Raw genomic sequence first — 21,343 nt, forward strand, 5'->3', positions numbered from 1 at the left:
CCTGGGTGACAGAGTGAGGCTCTGTGAGAAAAAAAAAAGAAAGAAAGAAAAGAAAAGAAAAAGGAAAAGAGAGGGAAAAAAAAAAAACAAAAAGGAAAGAAAATTGGACTTACCTCATATGATTGTAGTGCAATTAAATGTATTAAATATACATAAAGCACCCAGCATGGTGTCTGGCACAAATCAAAGATTCAGTGAGGGCCATTCTTTTATTTGCCTGTCTCTGTTACTGAACTGTGAGCTCTCTGCAGGCTGGGATTGCGACTCATGGTTTGCTATGCCCTTGGCCCCTAGCACAGGTCCCAGCAGAGTGGGTGTTCAGTCACTGATTCTGCTGCCTTTTGGGGTTTGGATATGCCCTTGAGAAGCAGCCCTGCAGCTCCTTATTAACTCTTCCATAAGAAAACATATAGGTCCGAGTTGTGCTGTCACCATGTGACTTACCCAAGCTACTTCTCTCTTGGCCTCAGGCTTCTTCATTGCAAAAATAACAACATCTGCTTCCTAGGGTGACTGGCTTTTTTCCCTCAGGACTGGAATATGGATGTGGAGCTGTAGTGACTGCAGCTACCTGTGGCCCCAGTGAGAGGACATGGGAGCACGGAGGGCTGGGAGCATGGGAAGCCCGGGCAAGAGGGAGAGTGGGAATGAAGCCAGCACTGCAGGGCCAGGTCAGATGGAGGGAAACAGTTCTGCTGATATCTTTAGTACCCTGAATCCAGCTGTAGCAGCAAGCAGCTCTTACCCCGGACTTCTCAGCTACGTGCAGCAATAAATATCCGTTTTGGCTTAAATTAGTTTGAGTTGGGTCTCCTGGCACTTACCAGGAGCCCTTCTTCCTTCTACCCTACACTCAGGGATCTGTGTTCCTGGCAGCATCGAAACCCATGGCAGCCACAACACTGTTAATTGCCCTCAGAACTGCTAGGCCTCTTTCCTCCTTCCTAACAGAACCTTGTTTTGTTCAGGCAGCAATGTTCGTGGCCTCAGAGGATGTTGATCCAAGCCTGTCATGATCATCCTTTTCCCTTTTGCCAGAAATTGGTCTGAGGATAGGCATGTGACCCACTTTTGGCCAATGAGATAGAAAAAGAAGTCTGCTGGGAGCTTCTGGAAAATATCCTGCTCACTGATAAAAGAAGCTAGGTGATAATACCTTTTTATGATTTCCTTCTATTCCCATACAATGTCATATGAGGATGAGATGCCTGGAGCTGCTGCAGCCATCTTGCAACCATGAGGATAGACTGTGACTATGTAAACTTGTCAGAGACGTCAGAGAAAAAAATGGAAATTTCCTGGGCTCTCTGTAGCATTACAGTTGAAAAAAACAACTCTGTATCTACTTACCTCTAAACTTTTTGTGAAGTTAGAAAACAGCTATTTATATCATTTAAGCCACTATTCATCAGGAAACATTACTTTAAGCCACAGAATTGCTAACTGATGTTGTATATCTAGGTGGTATTACATTTAGTTCCTCATTAAAAGAACCACACGAGCCTAAGAACGTCAGCTCCTTTATTATTATTATTATTTACTGTTATTTCCCCCTAAACAACAGCATAACTCAAATAACAATGACACACACGTCCCTCCCGTATACACAATACCACTAGCCTATCTGTCAGGCTATCTGGCCTTTGCTTGGTTCCTGATGGAGCTGTCTGGAGACAGCTCCCTCTGTAAAAATCCCGACTTAAATAAAGGGGACAGAAGAAAATGGGGACCTTGGCCAGATCATAAACTGAGAGGCTCCCAGAGTCCTTAGGGAGGGCTAACTTGGAAACCTTGGGAACATGCTGGAAATATCTGGGCAGAGGGCAGAAGGCACTGTTTGTTTTTATGTGATTGATGGACAAATTCCGTATAGGGACATAAGACCTGTATATCACCCTTTGCAGGCCAGGCATGTGGAAGTACAGTGGGGTTAGCTACTGGATTTCATTAACCAAACCATGCAGCATGGTTTGGGAGCCATGGGAATCGGGAGCCCAGAGTAGGAACCTGGATAATGGGGGAGGTCCCCAGAGAAAAGTAACCCTTGCATTCACTGCAAGGTAAGATACAACGTGAAATGTTAAGTCCCCTTTCATGTGTTTTGCAACTATAGAATGTGCAACATTTTCATCAAGATAGAAAAGGTAAAGAAAGAAAAACTAGGATTTTGTCCTAACGCAACCAAGCATAGTTTGCCAATTGCGCTATCTTGTGGAAAAATCTACCACTACACTATCCAGGGAATCTGTGGTCAGTCCCCACCCCCGCACCCCCCAACATTTTACTTGCACTAAATCTGAGTTCAGCAAAAGTAATGTACCCTGGAATCAGAGAAGCCCTAGGGTTGGGGACAAAACAAGGATGGGCCAGTACTGGCATCTCAGGTACAGGTGACTTCCTGGCTGTCCTGGGGAAGCTCGTTGTTGAAACTGCTCTCTCCAAATGTTGAGTAAGGAGGGACCTGGGGAGCTTCGATGATCAGTAGACCCTCTGGGGAAAGTGAGGCAAACACTGTCACAGGATCCACCTCTGCAGGAAGCCTAGGAGAAACACATGATTTTATTCATTTATTATTGTTAATATAGCTTAAACATTATTTTATTCACTTAAGAGGAAATGTTTTTGATAAGAGCTTAGGCTTTGGGGACATACAATGCTGGGTTTGAATCCTGGCTCTACCCCTTTCTAGCTGTGTGGTCTTGGGAAGATTATTCCATTGCTCTGAGCTTGTTTTCTCATCTGCAAAATGAGGATAATAATATTGAACTTGTAGAGTATTTGAACTTCAGAGTCTGAGCATGCTTTGAAATGGTAAAGTGCTGTTTGAATAGTAGTTCTTCACTTAAAAAAGAGCTGTGAACCACATATTTGGTCCCAGGTTGAAGTCTTCACCTTAATACCCACTACTGAGCACAATTACTAGCAGAAATGGCACCACTACCATCCCTTTATAGAGCGCAAGTAGGGTGTTATGCATAGCAGGCAACACATTTTCATCTGACTTGTGCTTGCTGGAGAGTGCTTCACTACAAAATACATTAAGGGTGATGCAAGCACTAGGCACCTTGGTGGATAAAAGGGGCCAAGCTGGCCACACGTAGATTTCAGATGGCAACATACTCTATGGTATTCAAAATAAGCCTTGATTTTGTTCATACCCTAAGTATCTCTGAGGTGGTTTGGCTATGTCCACCCAGATCTCATCTTGAATTGTAGCTCTCACGTGTTGTGGGAGGGGCCTGATGGGAGATAATTGAATCATGGGAGGGGAGCAGTTTCCTCCCTACTGTTCTCATGTTAGTGAATAAGTCTCACGAGATCTGATGGTTTTGTAAGATTTTTTGCTTGGTTCTCATTTTCTCTTGTCTGTTGCCATGTAAGACGTGCCTTTCACCTTCTGCCATGATTGTGAGGCCTCCCCAGCCACATGGAACTGTGAATCTGTTAAACCTCTTTTTTTTTTTTTTTTTGTAAATTACGTAGTCTCAGGTATGTCTCTATCAGCAGTGTGAAAACGGACTAATACAATCACTTAGCAGATCATTATTATTATCTTCTTCTCCTTTTTTTTTTTTAAACAGAGTCTCACTCTGTCACCCAGGCTGAAGTGCAGTGATACGATCTTGGCTCACTGCAACTTCTGCCTCCTGGGTTCAAGCAATTCTGCCTCAACCTCCTGAGTAGCTGGGATTACAGTAACCCACCACCACGCCTGGTTAATTTATGTATTTTTAGTAGAGATGGGGTTTCACCATGTTGGCCAGGCTGGTCTTGAATTCCTGATCTTGTGATCCACCCACCTCAGCCTCCCAAAGTGCTGGGATTACAGGCATGAACCACTGAGCCCAGCCAATTATCTTGTTCTTAAAACTCAATTATAGACAATACCTGGTTGGAGTATTATAAGAGGATGATTAAGAGGTAAGCATTAATATGCCCATTCTACAGATCACAAAACAGAGACTTGGGGGAAATCAAATGACAAGCTCAATAAGTGAGAAGGCATTGAAGATGGAATTTCTAAACCTAAATCTGGTCCAAGTTCTAATAAGTTTTTTTTTTTTTTTTTTTTGATGGAGTCTCACTCTGTCCCAGGCTGGAGTGCAGCCGCGCGATCTCGGCTCACTGCAAGCTCCGCCTCCCAGGTTCACACCATTCTCAGCCTACCGAGCAGCTGGGACTACAGGCGCCCGCCACCACACCCAGCTAACTTTTTGTACTTTTTAGTAGAGACGGGATTTCACCGTGTTAGCCAGGATGGTCTCGATCTCCTGACCTCATGATCCGCCTGCCTCGGCCCTAATAAGGTATTTTTATGATTTTCGGACTGCTTTGAGTGAATGAGACTATTGAGAATTTGGTTTCTTCAACAAACTATGAAAATTGTGAGGACATATAGTGGTCTCATTGGGGTGCCATTATTTTTTTTAATCCTGAAATCCATGACCTTCTGAGTACTTTCTATGTGCCAGGTACTTTAGCTGAATCATATCATTTTGGTGTTAACAATAATCCCACCAGGCAGATTCCATTGCTAGCCCCATCTTACAGATGAGGAAATTGAGGCTCAGAGAAGTGAACTGCTTTGCCCAAGGTCACTCAGCTGGCAAACGGCAGAAAGGAACTAGAACCGGAATCCTGGTCTCCAAACTCAGAGTATCTGACTGTGATGCTCTCCTGCCTCCCCCAGCACCAGACATTTAAAAGAAGGACTACGGCAGGAAGGCCCAGAAGTTCAATCAAAATCTTTCCACTTGTCCATGTTGGCTCTGCCTATTGTAAACACAAGGGTCTCGATGAAAGAACCAAGGCGTGAGGTAAGCCCATTCCTGATCATGGGCAGGACTCCTGGAGGGACTGGAGAGTCTTTCTTTCCCTTTCTTTCTTTCTTTCTTTCTTCTTTCTTCTTTCTTTCCTTTTTCTCTCTTTCTTTCTCTCTCTCTCTCTTTCGTTCTTTCTTTTTTTGTGTGTACAGCATCCTGTAGCCACATGAGCCATATCTACCCAGGAGATTCCTTGCCAAATTGGAACCATGGAGATGAACAAGGGTGCTTCTGGGAAGCACATTTGGAAGAAAAAGAGGGAACTAGAAAGCTGCCAAGTCAAGATTTTGAAGCAGAGACAAGGTCAAAAGTTTAGACCTCCCTCCCACTGCTGGGGATGGGCTGACTGTTTAACCATGTGCACACCAACCCAGTGCACACCAGGTACAGTGTGACAGGGTAGCTATGGCCTAGAGCATGGGTTTTGCAGGCAGGCCAACCTGCATTCAAACTCTGACTCTTCCTGACCACACAACATGGGGCTGGTGATCTTGCCTCTCTGAACCTATTTCTTTGCAGAAAAAGGGGGGCAAGAATAGTATCCACCTCTTAGGGTGGTGTGAGAATTACGTTGCAGTCTTTGGCCTTATATGTTGGCATCTTGACAGCAAGATGGAGTATCATACAAATTGCGGTATGATTGAACCACAGAGTATCAGGGTCCCAAAGGATCTTCCTGATTGTCCATGACAGTGGTCTCATATAACTTATGGCGAAACTGAGGCTCAGAGAGATAGACATGTCCAAGGTCTCTCACCAGGTGACTTGCATGTTGAACTCACTTGGTGGGAAGTAATTCCTCTTCATTTCTCTTTCAGTGCTTCTACTTATATCTGAAGGAATGTCTCTGCTAAGTACTAATATGCCTTTAATGCCTTTAGCCTCTATCACTTGCTACCTTCCCTTTTTAACAATGAAAGAGCTGAGGCCCATAGGCAGGAAATATTATCTAGTTAGAATTTAACCACATTTTGCTTTCATTGGATTTATTTCATGATTGCCTTCCTCAGTGAACATTTTAGTGATGAGAATTTAACTTTATCAAAAATGAGTTGATCTAAAAGAAAAAATAAGCCTTTAGTAAATCATGGTATAGCAATGTAAGCATATAACGCAAAAAATAGTGAAGACGGGATGCGAATGACGGTATTGCAAATGACTGTAATTTGGTTTCCCCTAACCAAATAGGAAGGTCGTGGACTTTGAAAGTTGAGAGCTGTGTTCAGGTCCTAATCTGCTCTTTTTTAAAAAACAGCTTTATTGAGATATGATTGGCATACAAAACTGTATACATCTCTCTATATACGGTATACAACTTGATGTTTTGATGTATATATGCATGGTGAATACAGTGATCACCAGAGTCAAGCTAATTAACATATATTTGCTGTATCTATGTGTGTCGGGAAGATTACATTTAAGTTAAGAAGATTAATTTTGCAACGGTACTAGCAAATTTTCAATATATAATGTAATATTGTAAACTATCATTGCCATGCTGTACGTTAGCCCCCCAGAACTTACTTATCTTGCAAAACTGAAACCGTGTACCCTCTGACCAACATCTCCCCATTTCCCACCCCACACTGGCCTCTGACAACCACCACCCTACTCTCTGCTTCTATGAGTTTGACTATTTTAGATTCCACATATGGTGAGATCATGCAGTATTTCTCTTTTTGTGTCTTTCTTATTTCACTTAGCAGAATGTCCTCTACTCCATCCCTGCTGTTGCCAATGGCAGTATTTCCTTGTTTTTTTTCCTCTGTCACCCAGGCTAGAATGCAGTGGTGCGATCTTGCCTCACTGCAACCTCTGCCTCTGAGTTCAAGTGATTCTCCTGCTTCGGCCTCTCGAGTAGCTGGGATTAGAGGTGTGCACCATCACACCCACCTAATTTTTGTATTTTTAGTAGAGATGGGGTTTCACCATCTTGGCCAGGCTGGTCTTGAACTCCTGGCCTCAAGTGATCTGCCCACCTCGGCCTCCCAAGTGCTGGGATTACGGGCATGAGCCACTGCACCCAGCCTCCTTCTATTTTAAGGCTTAATAATACTATATTCCAGATCTGTTCTTTACTCGCTGTGTGCCCTTAGTTGAATCCCATTACTCCTCCGAGCTTCAGTCTCTTTATCCACAAGATAGGCTTGATAATACCTTCTCAAGGCCAGGCACGGTGGCTCACGCCCAGAATCCCAGCACTTTGGGAGGCCGAGGCGGGCGGATCACTTAAGGTCAGGAGCTTGAGACCAGCCTGGCCAACATGGTGAAACCCCATCTCTACTAAAAATACAAAAAAAATTTAGCTGGGTGTGGTGGCTCATGCCTGGAATCCCAGCACTTTGGGAGGCCGAGGCGGGTGGATCACCTAAGGTCAGGAGATTGAGACCAGCCTGGTCAACACAGTGAAACCCCGTCTCTACTAAAAATATAAAAAAAATTTAGCTGGGTGTGGTGGTGCACTCCTTTAGTTCCAGCTACTTGGGAGGCTGAGGCAGGAGAATCACTTGAACCTGGGAAATGGAGGTTTCAGTGAGCCAAGATGGCACCACTGCACTCCAGCCCGGGTGACAGAGCCAGGCTCTATCTCTAAAAAACAAACAAACAAACAAACCAAAACAAACCTACTCAATAGGATTATTCTAAAGATTAAATAAAATTAAATCTATAAACCTCTTAGCATGGTTCTGGGCATGTCATAGGTGTCATAAGTGGCAGAACAGATATCTGGGAAGATGTGGAACCAGGAAAATAAAGTTTGCTTTGGTTCCAGGCATCCTCCCTTGGTAATTTCCTGCACCCTTGTCTTCCTGTTCTCTTATCCAGGTTGAGTGTGGAAAAGAGGCCAGCTGCAGTCCTTGCCCTGCCCCCAGCCTGATAGGAAACCCAAGACCTCTCCCTCTCCTCCTTATTCAGCGCAAATGGGGCCTTTCACACAGAGATGGATGTATTGGGATGAATTTCCTTGCCATAGTTAAGGCAAACAGCTGCAGCATCCTGCCGGGGTGGAAATCTCCAAGGATCTCAGCCTGGCTGAAGAAATCTCCCTGTCCTCTAATGACTGGAGGTTTCCCTGGGAGAGGAGGCAAGGAGGCCTCCTGAGATTGGTCCAAAGGTGTCCCAGACTCCAGTTCGAATCCTTGGTGTCTAGAGTCTGGGCAGAGCCAGGAGCTCCCAGGAGTCCCAGCTGCTGGAGTGTGAGTCCAGCCTTGTGAAGCCTTTTCATAATATTAATTCCCACGGACCAAGCCCTGAGTCTGTATTCCATGCTTAATGCATTATACACATCCTCTCACTCCCATCACAACCCCTCCATGCAGGGATGCAGGGATGCAGGAATGGAAGGTCAGGGCAGTTAAGCAAGTTGCCCCAAGTTACCCACCCACTTTCTCATGGAGCCAGGACTCCCTGCACCTGGAGCTGAGATTCAAAATATTTAACAACTGGTGCAGCTGGGCACTGACCATTCAGAAGGGATGGGTGCATGTCATAATGATGGAGGAGGGTCCTCGGACCCTTTAGTTGTTGGAAGGTGGAGAGGTTTAGAGGGTCCTGGGGACAGGATTAGAGTGACTGGGGTTGGCTAGGGAGGGCTCAGGGCAATAGCTAGCCAATATTCAGGGGTCCCTGGATCATGGACCAGTACCCATCTGTGGCCTGTTAGGAACCAGGCCGCACATCAGGAGGTGAGCAGCAGTTCAGCCAGCATTACAGCCTGAGCTCCGCCTCCTGTCAGATCAGCGGTGGCATCAGATTCTCATAGGAGCTTGAACCCTATTGTGAACTGTGTATGTGAGGGATCTAGGTTGCGCTCCTTATGAGAATCTAGTGCCCAATGATCTGAGGTGGAACAGTTTCATCCCCTAGTCCATGGAAAAATTGCCTTCCCTGAAACTGGTCTGTGGTGCCAAAAAGTTTGGGAACCGCTGAATATTTTAACAACTAGCCCAGCTCAGCAGCTGAGCACCAGCTTGGAGCAATTTCAATTTCAGGCATTTCTCATCAGGTTACTTCCAGTGAGCTATCTCCCCTAAGGCCTTGGAGCTTGTGAAATATACACACACACACACACACACACACACACACACATCCCTTTTAAGATGATTAATTCACTTCTTTCTCACTCATTCCCTTTTACAGCTATACCCTGCTTGTGACTCCACCCTGAGACCTCATTTGAGCCTTGACATCAGCTTCCCCATCGCCTTCCTTCCTCTCCCTTCAGCAATGTTTAATCTGCTTGCTACACCAGGGAGAGGTGTGGGGCACGGAGATGTCAGGCAAGCCAGCGAACATGAAGAACAAACGGTTTGGTGTTTGCCTTATCAGGAAGTGTCCACAGGCTTCCAAGAACTGCAGAGGCTCTGGCAGGGCCAGGGACGGACACGTGGGGCAAGAGACAGGAATGTAGAATCTCAAAGCTGGAAGAAGCCTCAGAATTCAGCTAGTGTGATCTCTCCAGAAACAATGTCTTCACAAAGGCCGACGGAGAAGTTAAGAGTCAACAACAACAATAGTAATAATGAACTGCCACTTATAAGGACCTACGCTGGGCCGTGACCTCATGTCACTTTCAGCCAGGAATCCTGCAAGGCTGGAATCAGCATCCCTTTCACAGATGAGGAAACAGCATTCCTTGCTCAAGGACCGAGCATGGAACTCAGAGGTCAGGGATCTATTCTGGGCCCTTCTAAATTCTAGTTTTAAAGACCTTGGGTATGTCCTTTCACCTGTGGGAGACTTAGTTTCCCCATATTGCAAGGAGGGTCATGTCTCTTCTCCCCGATGCACACTTTTGCTGCAAAGGCTAAATGCAACAATGGCTTGGAAAAGAGTTTAGGAGTCGGGCGTAGTGGCTCACACCTGTACTCCCAGCACTTTGGGAGGCAGAGGCGGGCAGATCACTTGAAGTCAGGAGATCAAGACCAGGCTGGTCAAACATGGTGAAACCCCGTCTCTACTAAAAATACAAAAATTAGCCAGGCATGGTAGCATGCACCTGTAATCCCAGCTACTCGGGAGGTTGAGGCAGCAGAATTGCTTGAACCCAGGAGACGGAGGTTGCAGTGAGTTGAGACCGTGCCTCTGCACTCCTGCCTGGGAGACAGAGCGAGGCTCCACCTCAAAAAAAAAACAAAAAAAAACAAAAAAAGAGAGAGAGAGTTTAGGGCCAGAAATGCACACAGTGGAGTGACGCTGATTGCTGATTAGAGAGAAGGTATGTATGAAGCACCTGGCAGTTGTTTAAGTGCGGCCATCATGACCACACTGTGGAACTCTTCTCCCTATAGGTACTGCCAGTTAGGGGCTCATGGTAGCTTAGGTTCATGGCCTCAGCCTGATTGTCTTTGGCTGCTCTCATGGTCCCCCAGCTTTCCCTGTTAAACGTGAATCCCCTCTACTCCCTCCACTCAGCAAAATAGCCCTTCCTCTGTCCCAACCTCTCAGCCTCCAAACCCCTCTGGGTAGTACGCAGTGCTCTCAGGACACTTTCCAGCTTCATTTTTGTGGATGCTCTAGAGAAGGTGCTCACTCTCCCGGCTGGGCAGAGACAGAGCAAGCAGCCTGCAAGATATTCTGCTGGAGCATTTGGGGAATCAGGGGATAGTCTTTCTGGTTGGTGACAGGGGTCCTCCCTCAGCTATGCCCCATGGGTAGGGGCTGTGTGATTATGGACAAGGCATTGTCTCACTTACCCTCAGATGCTTAGTCTATAAAAAGGGGTTGTTCCCTAGGTGCAGTGGCTCAAGCCTCTAATCCCAGCACTTTGAGAGGCTGTGGTGGGTGCATCGCTTGAGCCTATGAGTTTGAGACCAGCCTGGGCAACATGGCGAAACCCCATCTCTACCAAACAAATGCAAAAAATTAGCCGGACATGGTGACACATGCCTGTAATCCCAACTACTCGGGAGGCTGAGGCACATGGGTCGCTTGAACCCAGGAGGTGGAGGTTGTAGTGAGCCAGGATCACACCACTGCACTCCAGACTGGGTGACAGAGTGAGACTCGGTCTCCAGATAAATAAATAAATAATAAATAAATAAAATGAGGTTTTTAATACCCACCTCACAGGGCACTGAGCAGAAGAGATGATGCAATCTATGTGCTACCCCTTCTGGGACCCTATTACAGGTCTGCTGGGACACTGTCTTCTCATTGGGTGTGAGGGTTCAATTCCCTGCCCCAAGGACGTGTCTTAAAAAAGAGATGCCCAAGAGGGAGAGACCCCAGATCATGGGTCCCAGGTGTGCCCCCTCCTCCACTCCCACCCTGAGCTCCATGACTCCAGGTTACTCACTGGATTTTCTTTGTGAAGTTCTTAGAAACGATGCCACCTTCTTGCTGTTTCTCTTCATGTTTGCCTGGAAGGAAGAAAAGTGTGGCGTGTCAGCATCTATGTTCCTTGGGCATCCTTCAGGACTCAGGCTTGGGTTCAAATCCTGGACCTGGACCTGCCTTGCTGTGTGGCTTAGGTCTACCCTAGAGACTCCAGTTGTCTAAGCCTCAAGGACCTTGTCTGCCATACAGACCCATTTAAGTCCACCTCCAAGGCTGGCTATGAAGGTGAAATAAGGTAATTGATGGAAAGGAGGCGTTGACTGTGGTTTGTAGGTAATGAAGGGTTAGTCTGAGGAAATCACAGAAGCTGGGCCATGTGTTGTACCAAATCTTCCCAGTCTCCCACCTGACTCCTCTTCTCTAACCTGCCAGTAGAACCCTGGGGCTGACATCCCAGACTGGGTGGCAGGCTTGAAGTGGGGTCACGTGCTGAGGGCAACTCTGTCATGTAGCTTGCTTTACAGCCAACAGAGTGCTTTCCTAACTCTGAGCCCAGACGTCGTTCTCCCTTTGTTTCCAACATGGAAACTGAGGCCTGGTGATGGATCCGGGGTCACCCAGCAGGTTCGTGGTGGCTCTGAGCTTTGAATCAGCTCTCTCTGAGTCTAGGCCAAGTTCTAGGGCCTGATGCCCCTCTGCTCTTGAATTTCTGTCTGTTCCAGCTCCCGCTTAGCTCCTTAAGCCACATTATCTGTAGCCAGTAGTGAAAGCACAGCCTGGAAAAAGAATGCTTCAATCTACCAAAAACACCCAGCTTTTCCTAAGAGCACTGTGGATGTCAAATTCCACCAGCCCTCCTGCTTCTTACCCTGCGGTACAAGAGGGCTTCCCAAACCCCTTAGGGAGGAGAAAGATGAAATTACGAGAAGGCTTGGACCTAAACTGGTTTTGATCTAGTAATGTATATAGCACCTTCTAATTCTCTCAGTCTCTCCTCATTCTGTTTTTCTTTAATAAAGAGGGTGTCTCTAGTTTCTCTTTAAACGAACAAGATTAGTACAACAGTGGGGCCATTCGGCTGTTACTTTTCAGTCCTCATTTGTGGGGCCACCTTCTGGAGACAAGAACTCTCATTTACACAGGGAGGTGCTTCTGAGAGGCCTTGAAATCTAGAATGTAAATAACTTTGTTGAATATAGCAGTCCAGATTTTTTAAAAACTGACAACTTATAGCTAATTACTTTTAATTATTTTTTGTTGATAGCTTTTTTTGTGCTTTAAGATAATGCATGTGTATGTTAGAAAATGTAGAAAATAGGTGGGGCACGGTGGCTCACTCCTATAATGTCTGCACTTTGGGAGACAGGAGGATCACTCGAGGCCGGGAGTTTGAGACCAGCCTGGACAACATAGAGAGGCGCTGTTTCTAAAAAATAAGAATAATAGGCAGGGCATGGTGGCTTATGCCTGTAATCCCAGCACTTTGGGAGGCCGAAGCAGGTGAATCATGAGGTCAAGAGATCGAGATCATCCTGGCCAACATGGTGAAACTCCGTCTCTACTAAAAATACAAAAATTAGCTGGACGTGGTAGCACATGCCTATATTCCCAGGTACTTGGGAGGCTGAGGCAGGAGAATTGCTTGAACCTGAGAGGTGGAGGTTGCAGTGAGCTGAGATCGTGCTACTGCACTCCAGCCCAGTGACAGGGCGAGACTCTGTCTCAAAATAGTAATAATAATAATAGTAATTAATATTATTATTATTATCCAGGTGTGATGGTGCATGCCTGTAGTCCCAGCTATTTGCGAGGCTGAAGTGGGAAGATTGCTTGAGCCCAGGAGTTTGAGGTTACAGTAAGCTATAATGCACTACTGCACTCCAGCCTGGGCAAGAGAGTGAGATCTGGTCTCTAAATTTAAAAACAACAACAACAACAAAAGAAAAAATTAAAAAAAATAAAAAAGCCATCAAAACTACCCATAATCCTGTCACCCTAAGGAAGCTACTAATAATATATTTCATATGTTCTGACTTTTCTATGTTTCTCAGAAATGTGTAAATGTTACATAGTATCCATGTATATCGGTGTTCTATCAAATGGGATAGTTCTCTGCATTATGTTTGGAACTTATTTTTTTTTCTTGCTAACACATTATAATTACTTTTCCATATTACCAAATATTCTTTGACAACATAATTTTTAATGGCTGCAGTCAGTGTTCTATTGAGGAATACATAAGAGCTAATTTAACCAGTCCCCTACTTTGGGGCCCTGAGGAGTTTCCAACATTGGAGAGAACTTCACGGCCCTGAACATTCTTGTAGCTTTACACCAGGCCCTGTGACTTCTTTAGGATTAACTGAAGACTAATCCAACTTCCAGAATTTCTAAGGCTTAATCTGTATTGCTAAATTGCTCTCAGGAAAAGAAATTCGTTTTAAACTGGAGTGTCTGGCTAAGCAGAACATGCTATTCTGCGAATGTGTGGCCTCTTAAACAATCTATCCTGTGCTGCCAACTCCGTGACCACCAACTGCCTGGCTCTAACACAGGCCTGTGCCCAGAAGAGCACTGTCTGTTCTTTGGTACCCTCCCCATAGCCAGGGCGCCGGGAGACCTGCTTCCCCTGGGGACAGGCCAGTGCCTCTGACTCAGCCCTTTTGCATCTGAGAATCCTCCTGCATGCTGGTGTCCTGGGAAGAATAACTGATGATATAAATAATAACAGCAAAGTAATATAGTGCTTCCTTGGTGTCAGCCACTGTTCTAAGCACCTTATCTATATCAACTCCTTTAATTTTTGCAACAACCTTAAATAATAATAGTAAAATGATAATACAAGCAGGCAGTTTCATTATTATCATTTTGTAGATAGGAAACCTGAAGTTCAGAGAGGTTAAGTGCTGTACCCAAGGTCACACAGTTTGGAAGTGACTGGTGCAAAGATTCAAAAGCAAGCAGATAGGTTCTGGAATACTGAGTTTTGGACTTAAGTCTCTACTCTGACATTTCCTGGCACATCTCTGAGTTTCTCTGAGCCTCAGTTTATTCTTCTCCGAAATGAGAATGACAACACCTACCTTATTGGGTTACTGTAGGAAGCCAATGCAAGCGAGTCACAGAATGGCTTTGAAGTGGTAAAAGTACCCTGTGAAGGTCAACGCTTGCAGTTTATTTTGATGTTTGGGGAAAGGACTGCTTCTCAGAAACTAGGTGCCTCTGTCTGCTCTGAAAATAGGGTATTGGGCTGAGGGAAGCGAGGATCTCTGAGCAGGGAAAGCTCCAAGATTTCCTTAAGAGGGGCCTGGAGGTGGAGTTAACCTGGTTTAGAGAGAGTATTGTTAGGAGGATCATCTTGAAACTCAATTTGCTTATCATTTGCATACTTCCATTAGGGCAGCTTAAGGATTATGAGTGATTTTTAATTTCTTATTTTGCTTTCCTAACTACATATTCTATCATGAAGACATTTTATTTTTGTAGACAGAAAAAAGTAATTATTATGATTTTTAAAAATACATCCAGAGGCTAGAAGTCAGAGACCCCTTGCAGACATGCTTTTTTCAACATGCCTCAGAGAAATGTAAGTGGAACACTATTGGCCCAGCTAAAGAAAGAAGGTGCTGTTTCCAGGGAAGGCAGAGGCCCTGGGACTAAGGAGAAGGGGTGGGAATAAGGCCTTGGGGCTTTCCAGTCTCTATCTTAGCCAGGGTCTGGCCCAGTGGCCCATGAAGGGAACATCTCTTGGCTGGTGGTTGCAGGATGCGGGCAGGGGAATCTGAGGCTTGCTGGAAATTGTCTAGTCCAGCATTTTCCAAACACTTCCTTGAATGAGACACTCATACGCGGTCAGATAAGACAGGGCTGCCTCTCAGAGATTCATAAACTGCATTAGTGAATGCCTCTCAGAGATTCATAAACTGCATTAGGGCTCTGACAAGTCCTGCAATGAGAAGACCTGTTTATAATTTTGTTTTTACTGGTACCATATAAGACTCTGAACTCTCCTGCTCCTGTTTCTAGATGCCTAGTAACCACTTGAAGTACTTTAGTAAATTCTGATCTTGTCTACCTCTTCACAAGACCAACAGTAAAACTGAGGCTCCAGAGGCTGTGAGATTTGCTCAGGGTCACACCGCCAGAAGTAGATCCAGCCATCCTGGCTCAGAACCAGTCAGAGAGGCCTGACATTGAATCTCAGACACTGCCAGGGAAAAGTGGGTGATCTCAGGTGAGTTTACTTTCTCTGGGCCTCGGTTTCCTTATCTGCATAATGGGGTTAACCTACCCACACTTCCTAGGAGGTCCTTATGAGGAACCACTGAGCCACCACATGTAGGCCTTTAGCACATACTTGTGGAGGAACGGATTTGTCATTATGTGGTACAGGGTTGGAAACTGGATCTGACTTCCAACTTCCCTTGAAAATTGCTTTTTATTTATTTTTATTTTTTATATTTTTTGAGACAGAATGTCTTTCTTGTTGCCCAGGCTGGAATGCAGTGGTATGGTCTCAGCTCACTGCAGCCTCCACCTCCTGGGTTCAAGCGATTCTCCTGCCTCAGACTCCTGAGTAGCTGAGATTACAGGTGCCTGCCACCATGCCCAGCTGATTTTTGTGTTTTTAGTAGAACAGGGTTTCACCATGTTGGCCAGGCTGGTCTCAAACTCCTGACCTCAAGTGATGCTCCCGCTTTGGCCTCCCAAAGTGCTGCGATTACAGGCATGAGCCACCACACTCGGCCCGAAAGTTGCTTCTTAAATAGAGCTCCTGATATCAATTTTATTTTTTTAAACTCCTTCTTTGAAAGCACTTGTATGGACTCTAGGGAATTTGGATTCTGTCTAGCCGATGTCACTAATTGTACATCTGAAAAGCTTTGTCTTTGTCTTATGTAAGCTCCCAATGACCCCATTTTACAGATGCGGAAATTGAGACTGCATGACTCACCTAAAGCCTCTGGATTAGTAAAACACTTAGCTGAGATCGCAACATGGAGCTGCCAGACCCCACCTGTTATGAAGCACCTATAAAAAAGGATGGGGAAAAGCCCTCCAGGCTGGACAGAGGGTCTCCTAGAGAGGCCACAGGGTAGGGAAGACCCTTGGACCTGGGCTGGAAGCATCTAAGAGCCTAATTAAAACAAGGACAGAAGGAATGGTGATAATCGTTCTGTTTACAGAATGCCAGCCAAGCACTATTATTAGCTCCATTTTGTAGACACTCTGCATATGTGATCATAGATAGTCTGCATATGTTTAATCTTTCCTACACTCTTGCAGGACAGATAGTATTATGATCCCTATTCTGCAGATAGGAGAAATGAGGCTCAGAGGGATGAAAAGACTTTCTTGTCCACATCCATCATGCTAGTGAACAGCAGTGCTGGGATCTGAACCCAGGTTTCAAAGAGAATCTATTATTCATTATTTTTTGGGGCCTTCCTGGATGTCTGGCATTATAACAACAACGATGGCAATAATACTACTAATTCCTTGTGTTCCAGGTCATAGAAATGTGAAAGGAAAATAAATCTTGGGGCCCCCAAATCACTAAGCTAAAGAGAAAAGTCAAGCTGGGAACTGTTTAGGGCCAACTTACTTACAACTGCAAGATGGGCCTAGACACCCCTGCATTCTATTCAAAGTCAGCCCTCTGCTCACTGACATAGATGCATATCTGCTTGCCTTCTTTGGAAAGGCTAATCAGAAACTCAAAAGAACAATTTGTCTCTCACCTACCTTTGGCCTGGAAAACCTCTCCCTACTTCAAGTCTTCCTGCCTTTGCTTCAAGTTGTCCTGCCTTTCCAGATCGAACCAATGTACTTCTTACATATATTGATTGATGTCTCATGTCTCTCTAAAATGTATAAAACTGAGCTGTGCCCAGACCACCTTGGGCATGTGACAGGAGGACTTCCTGAGGCTGTGTCATGGGCATGTCCTCAACCTTGGCAAATAAACTTCCTAAATGAACTGAGATATGTCTCAGATTTTCTGGCTTCACAGGTATGTACACATTGTACAGCATCACCTCATTTAATACAACAATCTTTACGGTATAACCATTTGAATTCTAATTTCCAGATGAGGAAACAAAACAAGCACAAAGAAGTAAAGTAATTTGCACATCCTGCTGGTTAGAGTTGGAGCCAGTTTCGGAACTCGTGCCTGGCTCCCAGCCAACTCAGAGATCTGGCTGACCCTGTCATCAGCACGTGGCCCCAGCAAGTCTCCCAGCCCACCACACCCGCTGGAGCCTCTGATGTTTACAATTCTGCCACGACTGGCTTGAAACTCCCCCTGAACATTGCTGGGGCTTGTTCCTGCCCAGCCTGTGTTTGCAATGGCTTTGACTGATTTTCTGGAAGGCAAGCCTCTGCCGGGAACACATTCTTTTTAATGGAGCGGGAGGGAAGGAAAAGAAAGCTTTTTCTGCTGCCCAGCTTAACAGGGGCTGAGCTTCCTGTCTTCTCTCTTTCTTTCCCCCTTGTATGTTTCTTTCTCCCAGGTTGGGATGTGGCTGTGAGAGCCCGGAGCCTAAAGCTGTGGATAGGCCCAGTCCCTACTCCACTCCTATTGCTGACTCATGGCATGACTGTGAACAAGTCCCACCTAGGCTTCAGCCTCCTCAACTGCAAGATGGGCCTAGACACCCCTGCTACTCTGGACTTGACTGAGGGTGATTTTGGAGAAGAAGTGTAAGAATGTCAGCCCAGCCCTTGGCACCTAGCAGGTGCTCAGTAAATCATTCCTTCTTTCTGGCCTCCTAATTCCCAGGCAGCCTGGGTCTGAATCTTTGGTGGCCTTGAACAAGTTACTTTAATCTTTCCATACCTCAGTTTCCTCATCTGCAAAAAAAAGAAGATAAACAGTACCCACCTCCTCTGGTGGTTGTTTTAGCTGAGATATGATAGGCAACAGTGTTTAACAAAGTGCTGAGCACATAGTTAGCACTCAGAGTTACCAATTAGTGTTACTACAATTACTGGTGAGCCTCAGTTTCCTTGTCTGGGACAAGGAGAGGTGTTTCACTGGAAACCAGCTGTGGATATTAATACTATCATTGCTCAGCCTTAAGGTGAACTTCTAGACCCTGTGTTGTGATGCTAGAGTGCATGAAATCCCATTTCTTCTTTGTTTTTTAATTTTTTGATATCTGCTTAACCTGTTCTTTATATTAAATGCCCTCTGTCAAAATATCCAACGTGGTTTCTATTTTCCTGTCTGTACCCTGATTGATCAGCACCCAAAGGCCCCAGTAGCTGAGTCAGGCAGGTTAAGATCTCTGCTGGGAGCCGGGAGAGAAGTTTTCCATAAAGATAACTTTGCGGGCTGCATTCCTGAGCCCTGAGGTCACCTGTGTCACACTGTCCCAGCCTCAGGAAACTCTTCTCCTGGCTATTCCCAGGGCTGAGGCCTACTCCCCACCCCCCCACCCCCCGACTTCCTACCCCTGACTTACCAGACACCTCCACGTATCCATCTTTGGTCTTCACCATCAACTCCTCTGGCTTGAAGCTGTGCACATTCACACACACTTTCCAGGGCTCCCCAGGGAAGGGCGGTGGGGTCCTGCCCTCGGCAGGCACCCCAAACCTGGCAGTGGCAGTGGGGCCCCGGGGCACCATGCCAGACCGTAGGGTGCCTGGCCAGGCGGAGGAGAGACGAGGCAGAGCCCAGTCGGGCCAAGAGGCCGTCAAGTCGTCTGGGAAGGGGTCCATGCCAAAGCCATCATCCAGCAGGCGAGAGGAGAGGGGAGAGTCCCGGAAGGGGTCTCGGCGAAGGCGGCTTGGGTAGTGGCAGGAGAAGGGCATCTGACCATCAGCCATGGTGGCTGCTGAGCTCAGAGGGAAACAGAGGCTCAGAGAGACAGAACTACCTGCCCAAGGTCACTCAACAAGGTGGTGTGGCTGGGCTAGCTTATTCTTCAGCTTCCGAAAATGCTGCTTTTCTGCAGGGAGAAGCAGAACCAACCACTGCCAGGGATGGTTGTGCCCCCTCGGCTGGGGTCCCAGACCCCAAAGGTGACTCCCGGGCAGGTCCAGCAGAATCCCAGAGGGCTCCTCTCCGCACTGCCTCACGACAGACCAGCAAGCCACCGTCCTCCCAGGCTGCCCAGGCTGGCAGCCAGAGCCGCTGAGGTCTAGAGCGGAGCCAGGAGCTTAATAAACCCAGGGCACGCGCGCCTAGAAACTTCTTCTGGCTCCTCCTGGGCTGCAAGCCTTCTATTTATTTGCTGCTGGAGACTGGAGGCGGGTTTTGCAAGCGTCTCCTGTCACAGGAATATTCGGAGGTGATGAACCAGCCCCGGAGAATCCGCGGAGGGAACAGCTGGGCTGTGGGGGGAGCTGGGAGGGGCCGCGTCCAAGTTCAACCAGCCTCTCTGGACACTCTCTCCTCCCCTGGCCACTCCGCTCAGCTCCGCCCTCCGCTTGCTCCCGGCGCTGGAGCCGCCCTCCCAGAGAGGCGCACTAAGGCCTGGCTATTAATAACCCCTAGCCTGGCTGAGGGCTCAGGTCACCCTCTGGAAATACCTTCCCCAGAGCGTGTCGTACCCTGCCTTTCCCCTGGGGACCTGCAGAAAGGGAAGAGAGAGACAGGAGCCCAGTGGATCTGAAGGATGTCCCTGGGTTGGAATCCCCAGTTACAAGGTGGCCAAGCTCCTAAAGCCTCAACGCCCTCTGGGGAGAGCGGTAAAGAAAAAAAAAATAATACATATATATATGTATTCATATGACACTTGTCAAAGTATGATAAGCAAGACTTTACTGGGCAGGGAAACTTTCTCCATAGATGTAGGGACCCCCGCAATGGGATTTTGCAGTGAGGGAGAAAGATTAGATTTGATTCCCAGTAGGTCATGGGTAAGTGGGAATTTGTAGGCAAGAAGCAGGTGGGGTAGGGGTGGGATCAGCGAATGGAAAATTACTAGGAGGAAAGTCCAGGGATCAGAGGGATTCAGGCTCAGCTAACCTAAGAGGATGCTTGCTGAAGACAGGCCAGGGTGCTCAGACATCACCAGGGGGAAGGTGGAGGATGAGGAAACTCATCAGATATCGAGGGTGATCAGAAATCGAAGATGGGTGATTGCTGCTAAACAGACTTAGCAGAGTTCACGCCAAAACTGAATTTTTCTTTCTTTCTTTCTTTTTTTTTTTGAGACAGAGTCTCGCTCTGTCCCCTAGGCTAGAGTACAGTTGTGCCATTTCGGCTCACTGCAATCTCTGCCTCCCAGGTTCAAGCGATTCTCCTGCCTCAGCCTCCCGAGTAGCTGGGATTACAGGCACCCACCATCATGCCCAGCTAATTTTTGTATTTTTTAGTAGAAACGGGTTTCACCATCTTGGCCAGGCTGGTCTTGAACTCCTGACCTCATGATCCACCTGCCTCGGCCTCCCAAAGTGCTGGGATTACAGGCATGAGCCTCCTCGCCTGGCCTAAAACTGAATTTTTATAAGGAACTTCACAGATGAACTTAGGAGAAGATTCAGAAATCTGATTAATATTTGGTCAAGCAAAGCATCTTTATAGGCAGTAACATTATTCTCAGGCACCTCCCAGTTGTCAGTTTTCCTCCTTATAAATGGACGTAACAGTAGCCAATTCACAGATGTGCCATGAGGAATACATGAGGTAATTCTCTTTCAGCACCTAGCACTCTGATGGGCACCTTTGTATTTTCCATTTTGAGTTGTCAATTACATAATGTTTGCTACATGCCAGGCCCTGCTCTATGGGCTTTATAAATATGAACTCATTTAATCCTCAGCAGCAATCCTGTGAGGTAAGAGTACCCGTATTATCCCATTTTACAGATGAGAAAACTACCATAGAAGTGTTCATGAATAGTAGCTTCTGTTATTATTACGACTGTTAATACTGATAATTATTGAAAAGTAGTATACTCAGGCAGGATGTCTGGTCTGAAACTCAAAGCCCCAAATCCAGACTTTCCTGCTGTAACCACACAGCTGGAAGAATGAATTTACAAATCCTCCTTTGGCCCGGAGGCCTCTTCGGCTTTGGTTCTAATCTTTGATCTGTCCGCAACAGGTAGACAATTTTCGGCATGTTGTTTTCCCTCTGTGGGCTTTCGGGTCTCAGCCTTGACTTCTTCATGAGATGAGGGTAAGCTGAGGATATTAAGGAATTTGGTGAGTCATAGGTTGAGAAATTGCTTTGATATTAAACAGTGTTTGCATGAGGCAGTTTGCTAAAAATAATAATATGCAGA

General features: G+C 46.3%; 1 protein-coding gene across 1 annotated transcript; it reads right to left on the reverse strand.

The window, feature by feature from the left end:
- Nucleotides 1-1,504: 1,504 nt before the first annotated feature.
- On the reverse strand, nt 1,505-19,594 carry HSPB8 (heat shock protein family B (small) member 8). The gene is made up of 3 exons (XM_033220425.1): nt 18,572-19,594; nt 11,122-11,185; nt 1,505-2,540 (listed from the first exon to the last, which is right to left on the reverse strand). The coding sequence occupies exons 1-3, from the start codon at nt 18,936-18,938 to the stop codon at nt 2,381-2,383; spliced, it is 591 nt and encodes a 196-aa protein (XP_033076316.1). The 5' UTR covers nt 18,939-19,594; the 3' UTR covers nt 1,505-2,380.
- Between the last annotated feature and the right edge of the window lie 1,749 nt (nt 19,595-21,343).

The sequence above is a fragment of the Trachypithecus francoisi genome, unplaced genomic scaffold (assembly GCF_009764315.1).
Source record: "Trachypithecus francoisi isolate TF-2019V2 unplaced genomic scaffold, Tfra_2.0 Lachesis_group11, whole genome shotgun sequence".
Lineage (NCBI taxonomy): Eukaryota > Metazoa > Chordata > Mammalia > Primates > Cercopithecidae > Trachypithecus > Trachypithecus francoisi.

Coding starts and splice junctions, on each gene's coding strand:
- HSPB8 (XM_033220425.1), bottom strand. CDS start 18,938: ATGGCTGATGGTCAGATGCCCTTCTCCTGCCACTACCCAAGCCGCCTT. Junction 11,186..18,571: donor TGGATACGTGGAGGTGTCTG/GTAAGTCAGGGG, acceptor TCTTCCTTCCAG/GCAAACATGAAGAGAAACAG. Junction 2,541..11,121: donor AACTTCACAAAGAAAATCCA/GTGAGTAACCTG, acceptor TGTTTCTCCTAG/GCTTCCTGCAGAGGTGGATC.